Source organism: Hipposideros armiger, unplaced genomic scaffold (assembly GCF_001890085.2).
Source record: "Hipposideros armiger isolate ML-2016 unplaced genomic scaffold, ASM189008v1 scaffold_10, whole genome shotgun sequence".
NCBI lineage: Eukaryota > Metazoa > Chordata > Mammalia > Chiroptera > Hipposideridae > Hipposideros > Hipposideros armiger.
The window spans coordinates 3,192,824-3,204,070 of NW_017731360.1; the positions used below are offsets into that span (position 1 = coordinate 3,192,824).

Genomic DNA, 11,247 nt, shown 5'->3' on the forward strand with positions numbered 1-11,247 from the left:
CAGAGGTCAGCAGCCCAGTGACAGAAGGTGTCCTCTGCATCTTCCTATAGAGTTCCCATTTCTGGCCTAGCTGGGCCTGGGCCCTACCTGGGGAGCAACCTGTGAAGTCAGGCCCACTTTCATTGATCAACAGGAAGCACCACCAAACCATGCCGGCTCTGCCCGTCCTGGATGAACAACGCAGCTGGCTGGAGGAACTGGAGGAATGTGCCTTGACAGCCCAGCGGCTCATCCCCTTGGGATCACAGCTCCTAACAGCACAGCCCAGACGGAGACGCACTAGGCACAGGTCCAGGGGGAAGAATCCATTCAGGGCAGAGGAGAAACACGGGAAGCTGTGGTGGGATTTTATCGAAAACTGTTTATTGCTGTGACTTTCAACGGAAGCCATTAAGAAGCCCCTCACAGCCAAGGGCCAGGTGTGTATCTAGATTAGCTAGATTCAAGTACCTGTCTCCTCCATCCACAGAAATCTGCTGTGCGGGGGCCCTGCCTAGTCAAACACCGGCTTTCTGGCAAATTGGCTAAATCCCAACGAGGAGAAATGATGCTACTGCAGATCATTTCCACCTCCCCAATCCCACATCCCAGATAATACAGGAAAATGCCACAAGTAACCATCCAAAAAAACCCTGCCCTGGTCCCTCATGTCTGAGGAGCTGGGAAGACCCGAGGCTCCGCAGCAAGCTGGAAAGCCAGCAGCAGGGAGGCACCAGTCCCTTGCTCACTGTGCCAGTGACCTCCCCCAGAGACCCCAGCTCCAGCGCTGCACTCGGCCCCGGCTGCAGGAAGACAGGTGGGGAGCCAAGCCCAAGAAAGCTCAGGGTTTCCAACCCTCACTATAGTTGGTCCCGCTGGACACGGTGGAGCCCCAGCAGCCGTGGCCCTCACAGACTCTTCTGGAAGACCCGGTGCAGGCTCTGGGCCAGGACGTCTGTCTCCTCATAGCCCTCACAGCTTTGCTGCCAGCTCTCTGGCACCTGTTCCATCCCATAGTAGGCGCCAGCAATGGCCCCAGCCATGGTGGCAATGGTGTCTGTGTCCCCACCAAGCGAGATGGAATAGATGAGAGTCCTTTGGAGGCTATTGAACGTAGATGGAATCTCAGGGTCGGGCTCCATGCAGCGCAGGAAGCAGTAGATGGCGGTGGGCACAGATTCAAAGGCGGCGATGCCATTTCCTGTGGGGACTCCAGATTATGGGAACTTGACCCCACCCCCGCACACCCCCAGGCTTCCTGCCACAAGTCAACACTCTCAACTTCAGGTTACGATCATAGGCTCCAGAGTTAGACTACCTGGGTTCAAATCCTGGCTCTCCCAACTGCTGGCTGGGTGACTGAGAAATTCCATTGCTATATAAAGAAACATCAGCTATAGGAACTAGTGAGCAGTTGCCATTTCTGGAGACATTTCTCTGTAAAGCTGAAGGTGCTGTGGCCTGATAGCAAGAAGGTGCTGTGCTCATTCACAACCTGCCAAGGACCCTACAGAGCTGACTCTGCTGTCACAGCAGCCCTGGGCAAAAATGTGATGGCAGGTGTGACTCCATGCCCCCGTCCCATCCCTGAGCCCAAGCCTGAACCTGAGGTGCGAGTGTGGGGGGACTACCCACCTAGCTTGGACACCACCTCCTCTCTGGTCACTGAATCCTGCTCTAGAAGGTCTCCAATCTTCTTCAGTCGGCTGGAGTATGGACGCTCCTCCATGCCCAACCTGTGGGTCAGGGGTGAGATTTCAGGGAGACTGGAGCCAGCTGGGTGGAGATGCCAGGCAGGGAGAGGGTTGTGTGGGAGGGTGAGGCGGGGATGTGGCCAGGCTGACACCCAGGCCTACGTGTCCTGACAAGAAGTGGGAGAAGGCTGGGCGTGAGCTGCTTGTTTCGTTCTCTGGGACCCTGAGAGCCTTGAAGCACAGCCAAGGCAAAGGGGTTCTTCCCACCCCTCCCAGGTCTCAGCTTGTGGCAACGCTGGAGGACCCCACCCCACACACAAGCAAACTTACAAACATACCTCCAGCCGCCTCCATCCCATATACTCACTCCCTGGCATCCAAGACGGACTGGGCATCACTCTCCAGCTCTTCCATGTGGCCCAGGAGCTGTTTGAGGAAGTGTTCACTGGATGACTCCCCCTGCAAAGCCAGGTGCACGGCCAGGGCCTGCAGGATGGCACCGTTGTAACCCAAGGAGGAGGCGTGTGTCAGCTGGGCCGAGAGCCGGGCAAACTAGGGCAAAGGCAGTGGAGGCTAAGACCTGCTGTCACACAACCCAGAGAAGAGGCAGGAGGGAGGGGACAGCCCAGAAACCAGCATGCCCAGACTACCTTCTGCACATCCTGGAGGCTGCTATAGGCTAGGGAGATGCCAGCCACCCGCATGGCACCCCCATTGCCATAGGAGCCTTTCCCGTTGAACTGGGCCCGGGCAGGCTCGTAGACGTCACGGCACTTGGGGCTCAGAAGCTTCTTGAATACAGTGACTACTCCAGCACCGTAACCCCTGTCGGGTTCCTTCATGTACTCCTGAGCAAATCTAGGGGAGACGGGAGACAGGATGAGGGTTTCAAAGATGCCCGTGAGGTTGTGGAAAGAAGAAATCTGGCTGTTTTGGGAAAAGGGGAAGCCCTGGGGACCTGTGAAGCCTGTACCAGCGGTGCTGTTATTTCTATTGTAGCTTGGGAAGCCGCAGCGGACCTAAAAACAGTCCTGCTGAGGCTAGGGGTCCCGGCATGCACGGACATTCCTGGTCAAGGTGTGTAATAACTGCCACCTTGTTTGCCTTATCGCAGGACCATCCCCCCTCACCTGTGAGCCATGTCCACCTCGTCGAAGGCCTCCTTGGACAGCAGGGACTGCACCAGGGCCCTGGCCATGGCTGTGTCGTCTGTGTAGTACAGCACTTCTGCAGAGATAGGGCGGGGCGGGGGTGGTGGTGCGCGGCAGGGTGTGGGCAGAGCTGCAGGGCTCCAGGGTGGCAGCTTTGGCCTCCCGCTCTTTCCTTTTATTTACCACTTCTTGAACCCCTTAAGCCAGCCTCTTACTCCCATGCAGTTTCCTGGGCTCCAGGCCTTGGGATTTTCAGCGATTCTTTGTTCCGAGTCAGTGACCATGTCCCGCTGAGTTCTGACGGAAAACCTCCCACCCCTTCTGGCTGCCATCACTGTAGTTCTAGTCTTAATACGACCTGCTTTGGGCCTCTCAAACCTCCTGCACATTCCCTACCCTCCAACCCAGCCTATACGGGCAGCTAGAAAATTCTTCCTGAGAGTATCGCTTTATCTCACTCTCCTGCTCAAAATAGCTGTCTGTTGCCTTCAGGGTGAGGTCCAAATCCACTGCCCTGATATTCAAAACCCTTCCCTCCTCACCTACCTTATATCCCACTGCTCCCCTACATATCCCCAGGACCAGTCTTGGAGCCTGGGTCAAGTCCTTCCAGGCTGGGGCTACTCCCCTCCCTCCTTCCGCCCCATCTCCTTCCGCTGGGTGGCCGGAGTACTGCTCTGGCACTTCCAACACAGCATCACTGGTTACATGGTGACTTCTCAAACAGGCCACAAATGGGCTAGAGACAGGGACTTGGTTTTATCTGAAGGAAGAGCCAATTACAGAGAACATAACATACTCCCTAGCGAGCCCCGTTTTCCATTCCTCACACCTGCTATGCCATCCTCTCTCCGTGTAGCCCAAGCCCCAACCCTATTTTCTCCTCTCCTTTCACTTTTATGAGGCCCCCACCACCTGCCTCACTAGGAAGAGAGGCTAACAGGCACCTTATCTATAGCTATTCTCTCCAGACTACCCTAGAAGCAGCTGGTTTCTCCGCTGGTCCACCCCCAGCCCAATTCCCCCAGGAATTGTTCTTTCCTTGTCCCCGCTCCTATATCCTCAACCTTTATTTGGTGGAGCAGCACCCATTCTCCCTTTGCTGGGTCCCTACACCGTTTTCCCCAGGGAACCATTTCTCTCCCATTCTCAGTCCATGTGACAAGGGCATGGAGCTAATGCTACCTCTAGCCTCATCAGATAGCACACTCCACTTCCTTGCTCAGGGACGGACAGGTGATCCAAGCCAGCTCAATGAGACTCAACTTGGGACTTCTGTGGGGCTTGCTGCAAAGAGAAGCTCTTCCTCTGCTGAAGCTGCTGAGCTGGGAGCTGTGGGGGCCACCCCATGGGAAGCCACAGTGAGTGAGGTCCACTGAGAACGCAGATCTGAATGAGGAGAGGAGCTGGGTCTTGAGGTAGTGGCCTGAGCCCGTGGATTCGGTCCCGCTTAAAGCCAGACTTACTGCTGGACTTTTCAGTTATGTCAGTCAGTATGTCCTCTTTTGGCTCAGGCCACTGTGAGTTGGGTTTTCTGCCACTTGCATCCAAAGGGTCCTAAAACACCTCTCAACCTAAAATATGTCTTTCCCTCATCTTAACATCAAACCAAAATGAAACTAAAAACTGTCCCTTCATCTTGTCTTCACCTCAACCATAGTTCACCTCTTTCCCTTCATACTTTATTTTACTAAACCATATTTTACTTCCTCAGTTTCCATTTCCTTCTAAACCCACTGAAATCTTAACTTCTAGGCTTCAACCTTCTACTGACAGTACTTTTTTAAATCCAGACTTTCCTCTTCTTAACCTCTCTGTAGCACACCAGTGACCAGTGTCTTCACCTGGAAAATTTCTCGGGTTTTGTTGATACCCAAGATCCCTGCTTCTCCTCCTATCAAACTGTTCCCTTCTCCAGCTCCTTGTCCTCCTGCAGAGCTCTGAGTAGCGCCCCTTTTCCTTACTATTCTACAGGCGCTCCAAGAAGAATCACCCTCTGCTTGACCTCAGACGTGATACTGAGCTGAGATCTGGGTGAGGAGCTGACTGCACAAGGGTAGCGAGAAGCAGAGGGGAGAGAGTTTTAACAGCACAGGCATTGGCCTGGGCTAGAGAAAGCTCGTGTGCGGGGAAGTGAAGAGCAGAAAGCAAGGCTACGGGTGGTGTAAGATGAAACTGAAGCCGCGGGCCAGGGAGGACAAGTTAAGGAATTTGGCTCTACCTAAGGATAATGGAAAATCACTGCTGAGTTCCACGCGGGGGAGGCTGCGATCAGAACTGTTTTGAGAAGAGCACTCCCTGCTGTACGGAGCATGGACTGGTGGTGCACTGATTCCAGAGAACTGGGTAAGACAGGTAAAATCGCTAAGATGTATATACTATAATGTCTATACTAGAGACTAGGCGCAACATAGGAGAATGACGCCCAGGTTTCTGGCTTATACGGCTGGGAGAAGCGTGTCGCCATGCCCCGAGTTAGGGAATGTTTGGGGAGAGACGTGCTGGGCTGCCAGCGGGCCATCCAGATCTGGCCGCTGCCGCCCTAGGCAGCCTGGTCTCCGAACACAGGCCTCTCCCCACCGCGCTCCCCGGAGGCCTGGGTCCCTAACGGGCGACCCCCGCCCCCTCGTCCCCACGTGCGCCTGGCCCTGCCCACCTGTCCGCTCGCTCCCCGGCGAGTCGGGGTCCGGCTCCAGGCTCTGGACGTGACGCAGGACTGACGTCAGGTTGACGGTGTCGTGCGCTTCGTACATGGCGCCCACGCAGTCCCCGAGCAGCGCGCCAGCCAGGCAGCCTCTGAAGCGAGAGAGGGAGCGGGCCGCTCCAGCCCCTGCGAAGCCAGCCGCCGTCATTGCCGCCACCGCCGCCGCCATCCGCGAGGCCCCGTCGCCACTTCCGGTGCGGCCGGCGCGACCGCCACGGCGCCGCTCCCCGACAGCACCCCGGCCCCACAGCGCCGCCCCGCGGCCCGGAGCCCTAACGCCGACCTCCATCCACAGCGCCCGCCAGCGGCCCGGAGGCGCCGCTCCTCGCCCACAGCGCCGCCCAGCGGCGTGGAGGCGCAGCTCCGCGTGCGTGGGACCGGGGCCGCCGGTCACTTAACGCGGGGAGGATTCGGCCGGGCCCCTGCTTTCTAGCCCCCCTTCTCCCCACTTGTAAACGGTGTCACCACTAAAGAGGACCCGAAAGGACCATTGGCCCATGGCAGCCCTGCCCTTCAGGCCATTGCCCACCAGAGCCTGCCTTTATAAAGCCTTCCTCTGTGGCCTGGCACCCCAGCCCTCCTTCGGCAGCCGCAGCTCTTGGACTCAGGCCTAGGCCCACGCCCCCAAGCCCTCCCACGGGGACCCTAGCCTATTCGGGGCCTCCCCTAGGCGTAGAGAGCAGGCAAGGGTCCACCTGGGGCAGAGCTGGTTAGAGGTCATGCCGCTAGAGCCAGTGGGTGCTGGCCTAGCCCAGAAAGGGGTTGCCTTGAGGAGGGCGGAGGAATCAAGATTTGGAACATGGAGCTTGGGGGAGGATGGCCCCCGTGTTTGCTCCTCCATACACAGGAGGGTCAAGAGCCCTTTCACTTCCTGCTGACTACATGCAGCAATAGAAAAGAACCTTCTGGACCGAGAAATACGACGTTTATTAGATTCATTCTCTTCACCCCCCTTCCTCTTCCATTTCCCACCTAACCTTCCCCTCCCTCCTCAGCCCCCAAGGCTAGGCCAGCTCTAGCTGGCAGCTTTTGAGTGGACTCAGGGTGCGGTTTGTGGTGCGGGTGAAGGTGTCGACCTCAGGCACAAACTTCTCAGCAGGCAAAGTCAGCTTCCGACGGATGTCCATGCACTTGGTGTCCAACAGCATGGAGTTGGCCTTGCAGGTGATGTCAGTCTGCAGCCGGGCCAGGTGCTTGTGTAGGGCGTCCAGAGCATCCCTGGGGAGGAGGCATTAACAACCCACCACCTTGCATGAGGCCCCATGGATGGGAGGTGTCTCCCTGCCCCTCCTGCACACTCCCCAAACCTACTGTGCTTGTGCCAGCTTCTGCTTCAGGGCAGCGATGGTTGCCTCTAACTGGTGAACCTCGTCAGTGAGGCCATACTGTGCCTGGAGGCAAAGGGGAGGGTTGGGAGTCCCAGGTCAGCCATACTATCCTTTAGCCCTCCTTCAACACCCCTCCGCCACCAGAAATGTGTGCTGGAGAGTTAGTGATCCTGAGGAGATCTTAGCAGAGGACAGTGCCCCACTGGGGTACCCTCGCACCTGGTCCCGGCAGAGTTCTACGTTGGATCGGTAGGTTCTGGACTCCAGCCGGGTATGGCATAGCTTCAGATTCAGGAACTTTCTGTGCATATCCTCCTCCAGGTGCCGGATGTCCTGTTGCAGCTCTGCGATCTCCTCTAATGTCTGCAGGAAACAGAGTGACTGGTCTCCACAGGCTGACCCCTCTCCGGGCTTCCTGGCCTGGCATCAGGCTCCTCCTCCCACAGCAGGAAGTCCAAGCCCCAGGGGACAAACTGGAGAAGGCTCACATTCTTCTCTTGCCACTTGAGCTCACTGTATACTTTCTCCATCTCCCGCAGCCGCTTCCTGAAGGCAAATTCTGTTGCAACCCTCTGGGCTTCAAGTTCATTGTTGGTCTGAAGGACAGGAAGTAGGTAGAGCAAGAGAGGGTATAAACTCATGGCCATCTGAGAATGTCGCTCAAGTGAGGGGATGGGATGCCAAACGGCCAACAGGGAACAAAAGATAAGGGCTTGAGTGCATACTTGGGCCATCCATTAGCTGTAGAGGAGTGGGGTTGGGCAAGTGGTCAGTCACCTCAGCAATAGTGAGGGCGATGGCCTCCCGCAGCTCTATGGCTCCTTTCATCTCAGCCTCTGCCCGGTTCTTGTTGAACTGACTAAAGTCATCCCACTGCTGAAGTGTGGAGGAGCTGCAGGTGGCAGGAAATACTGGAGTTATAACAGTATGGCCTATGTTGGGGTGGGGGGAGGAGAGACTGGAACACTTCTTACCCATCAGGGATACGTGTGGGATTAATCTTCAGGGAGATGTTTGGGGACTTGAGGTTGAGAGACAGGCAGCCCCTGTCAATGTCCAATGCCTCCATTTTGCCCCGATGGTCAGAGTTGAGCTGCTGTCGGACTTCCTGCAGGAGGCTGGGGAAGGAACAGACTCATCAGGATCCATCCCTCTAAGGCCCCAGGACACACCCCTCACTGTATTGCAGGGACACTGAGTGATGGGGAGGCCAGAGTGACAAGGGAGCTGCTGCTGCAGCTGAGACAAAGACCAGCATAGCTGGATGAGCTCCTCACAGATAAAATTATGACACACACATGCTTGCACACAACCATAGGGACACACATATTAGCTACACTCATGAAGGCTCACACATACACACCACAGGGTACTCAGTCGAGGTAGTGGCAAATGGGTGTTAGCTCTTGTGCTTCCAACCAATTGACAATGGCTGCCTAGAACAGGGTCTAGGTACTTCAGGGTGAGAAGTATTCTGAGACCATGTCTAGGAGGTGGAAAAAGTGCTACAATCAGTCAGTAGTTTTTGCTGTGGGCACAGCAGAGGCAGAAGGCAGCCTGAAAGCCAGCTGCTCGTCATCACGGTACATATGTCCCACATTTAAGACACACAGCCTTCAAGAGCATGTTGAACATATGAGTGACGTGTCTCTTTCTTACCAGAGCTTCTCAAAGGCCTGGCTAATCTTCTGTTGCAAGGCCTTCCTGGTGGCATCAATGACCTCCACCTCTTTGTGCAGCTCTTCCTCCACAGGGTCTTTCACCACATCAATGTCCTGCCGACTGTCCCGCAGGGTCAGGCACTCGATTGCCACATCCAGAGGCAGGTTCTTGGCCTGCAGGTTTTGCTCTGCTGACTCTTTCATCTAGAAAAAAGAGGGCACAGGAGGCTGGTGGGCCACCCACTGACAAGCAGCCCTCACTCCCACTTTAGCAGAGGGGCCAGCCAGTGGCCCAGATGGACATGCCACCAAATACCCCATCACGGGTTCCCCGACCTCGAAGTGGGGAGGGAGGGGAGGTCCTTGCAGCAGGGTCTCCTGGCACCCTGCCCTAGCTCCCTGCCTGCGACAGGGCGTCGATCTCAGCATCTAAATCTGTCAGACACTTGTCCAGCATCTCCTTCCATCGGTTGACAGTATCAACCCTCTCTGCCAGTCGCGTCCTATTGTCGTGCTCATCCCAAATGGTCTGGAAGAGACAGAGCCAGATAAAAAGGGGGTTGAGGGTTGGGGACTATTCCTTTGCCTACCCCCCCCCCCCGGGCTCCGGCTCCCCACCTGGTTGTTGGTCTCATTGCGGAGAACCCGGGCCTCCTGGCGGATCTGATGTGATGCATCTCGCTGCTGTTCAGCGTTGGTGGACAACAGGTAGCTGTTGGCGTGCCAGTCGGACAACTGGAAGCGTTGACTGGGCTTGACGCTCAGTGTGGCCATGGTGCAGGGGCCCCCAAGACCTGTTCCAAGACACCCACCTCTACTGGAGAGAAAAAAACAAGGCTGCAGGAGACCCTTTCCTAGATCAAAAGTCCCCTCCAAAAGACCTGCTCCTGTCCATTGTCCTTCAAGCCTCTTCCTGTTTTACTTAATTTTGTTGTGAGGCATTAACTATTGATAAATTTCCTCCCGTGCATCCATCCACAGACACAAAGTCCTGGACCCTGCAGGTCCTGGAGCAGTGTGTGTGTGTGTGTGTGTGTGTGTGTGTGTGTGTGTGTTGCCAAGTGCTTAGTGGGGCTGGTGGGGTGGGGGTTAGCAGGGAAAATAGCTCTTAATCCAGTTTCCACCCCTACTTCCAGCAACCGAGTCTAATGGAGCGTTCCTTTTTTTCCCTCCCCAGCGTTGGCCAGGATCCGTGGGGGCTTTAAGAGACCTGGCCCTGTGCTCCATCCAGAGAGTACAGGCTAGATTTTTGTAGGGGATACGGGTTGGCACAGGGGAGTTGGGCGCTGGTCCTCCTTCCCATCTGGTCGTCACACTCCCTCCTCACCCTGTTGGAGGAGGAGGTACTGGGGTCCATCTATTTCCCAGCCAAACTCCACCTCTCCCCTCCCCAGGATAATCGTTTTGGGTTTAAATTAATACCCCGGCGCTGGCGCAGAGAAGGGAGGAGGAGGGAGAGAGGAAGGGAGCTCGGCCCTGGGTGTGAGCCCCCAGAGCCCTCTCCCTTCAGCTTCTCACCTCCTTCCCGGCTCCGACTTCCACCTCCGCTCGCCAGCTCCTCTGTTAAGCGCCCTGGTTGCTAGGCACCCGCCTGTCCGCGCGCGCGGGTAACCACCTCCTTCGTGTTTAACTTGGCAACCGCGGGGCGGGGGCGGCTGGGCCGAGAGGCCTTTGGGGTCGGAAAGAGGCGGCTGCTGGGCTGCTGCCGCAGGAGGGGGCGCGAGGAGGAGGGCATCAGGATATCATGTTCACTTCACTTGCAAGTTAAACGTTTTTATTTTGATAGAAGTTATGCATCGACAATGATGAAACATACGTACAGTACGTAGAAAAAGTAATCTCCCGCTCAGGGCACTACCTAGCACGTGTACTTCCAGAAATGTAAATATATTTGATATTATTTACACACATTCCTTTGGTCCTGTCTTTTCTAACAATGTCATCCATCTGCTTTACGGCACAGAATGATAATCGTATTTGGAGAAGGCAGATCTCTGGGAGAGTAGCTGGCGTATTAGAAACAATGCTCAAAATCCAACTATTTCTTTAAAAAAGAGAAGGGGGGAAAAAAACTCAACCGTGCCAGGACTGTTCTAGGCCTTGGGGAATGTTAACATTTAATGTTCATAACTATTACGTGAGGTAAGCATTATCTCCATTTTCATAGGTGTCTCAAGAGACGCACTGCTAAAAGGCAGGGATGAAAACACGTGTCTGATTCCCAGGTCCCTTCTCTGTTACAACTCCACACTGCCTCTAGTGGTGGCGCCGGAAATCCCCAGGAAGGCAGTGATGATATTTCCAACACGTTGGCCTGGTCCTCTTAGGAGGGCTGTGTGGAACGACCTCAGGAGATGGGTGCTATTACTACGTTCGTCTTACAGGCAGGCAAACTGGGGCACAGAGAAGTGAGGAACGTGCCCAGGGTCACCTAACTAATTGGGAGAGCCTGGATCTAAACGCAGGCAGTCTGCTTCAAATGCCAAGTTCAGGTTTGATGGATGAGGAAGAGAGAGGAATCCAAGAAGACGCCTCAGTTTTAAAACCTCAGTGATTGGTGGTGTGGTGTTAGCCTTCCAAGAGGGAAGAGAGGCAGACAGCTAAGGGCTTGGTAGGCCAGGGAGGATGAAGTTGGCTTTTGAGAAGCTTGAGGTGTTTTTTGTGGATCCAGGTGCTGTCCAGCAGGCAGTTAGAAGTGCAAGCCTGGGGCTCTGCAGAAAGACTGAAGCT

At 55.5% G+C, this 11,247-nt stretch overlaps 2 protein-coding genes across 7 annotated transcripts; both read right to left on the bottom strand.

Moving 5' to 3' along the window:
* Positions 1–341: 341 nt before the first annotated feature.
* On the bottom strand, positions 342–5,832 carry ADPRS (ADP-ribosylserine hydrolase). The gene is made up of 6 exons (XM_019660653.1): positions 5,481–5,832; positions 2,804–2,900; positions 2,324–2,531; positions 2,041–2,225; positions 1,615–1,715; positions 342–1,180 (listed from the first exon to the last, which is right to left on the bottom strand). Exons 1-6 carry the CDS (start codon positions 5,815–5,817, stop codon positions 888–890), a joined length of 1,221 nt encoding a protein of 406 aa, XP_019516198.1. The 5' UTR covers positions 5,818–5,832; the 3' UTR covers positions 342–887.
* Positions 5,833–6,321: 489 nt separating this feature from the next.
* Positions 6,322–10,170, bottom strand: TEKT2 (tektin 2). 6 transcript variants are annotated; one of them, XM_019660612.1, is made up of 10 exons: positions 10,036–10,170; positions 9,136–9,331; positions 8,921–9,046; positions 8,516–8,721; positions 7,831–7,974; positions 7,634–7,748; positions 7,345–7,452; positions 7,076–7,219; positions 6,840–6,919; positions 6,454–6,746 (listed from the first exon to the last, which is right to left on the bottom strand). In XM_019660612.1, exons 2-10 carry the CDS (start codon positions 9,289–9,291, stop codon positions 6,533–6,535), a joined length of 1,293 nt encoding a protein of 430 aa, XP_019516157.1. In that variant the 5' UTR covers positions 9,292–9,331; positions 10,036–10,170; the 3' UTR covers positions 6,454–6,532. The 6 variants fall into 6 exon arrangements, with proteins under 6 accessions (XP_019516187.1, XP_019516157.1, XP_019516177.1 ...); XM_019660632.1 differs by having other exon boundaries at positions 9,136–9,334; XM_019660617.1 differs by having other exon boundaries at positions 9,940–10,170.
* Positions 10,171–11,247: the final 1,077 nt, after the last annotated feature.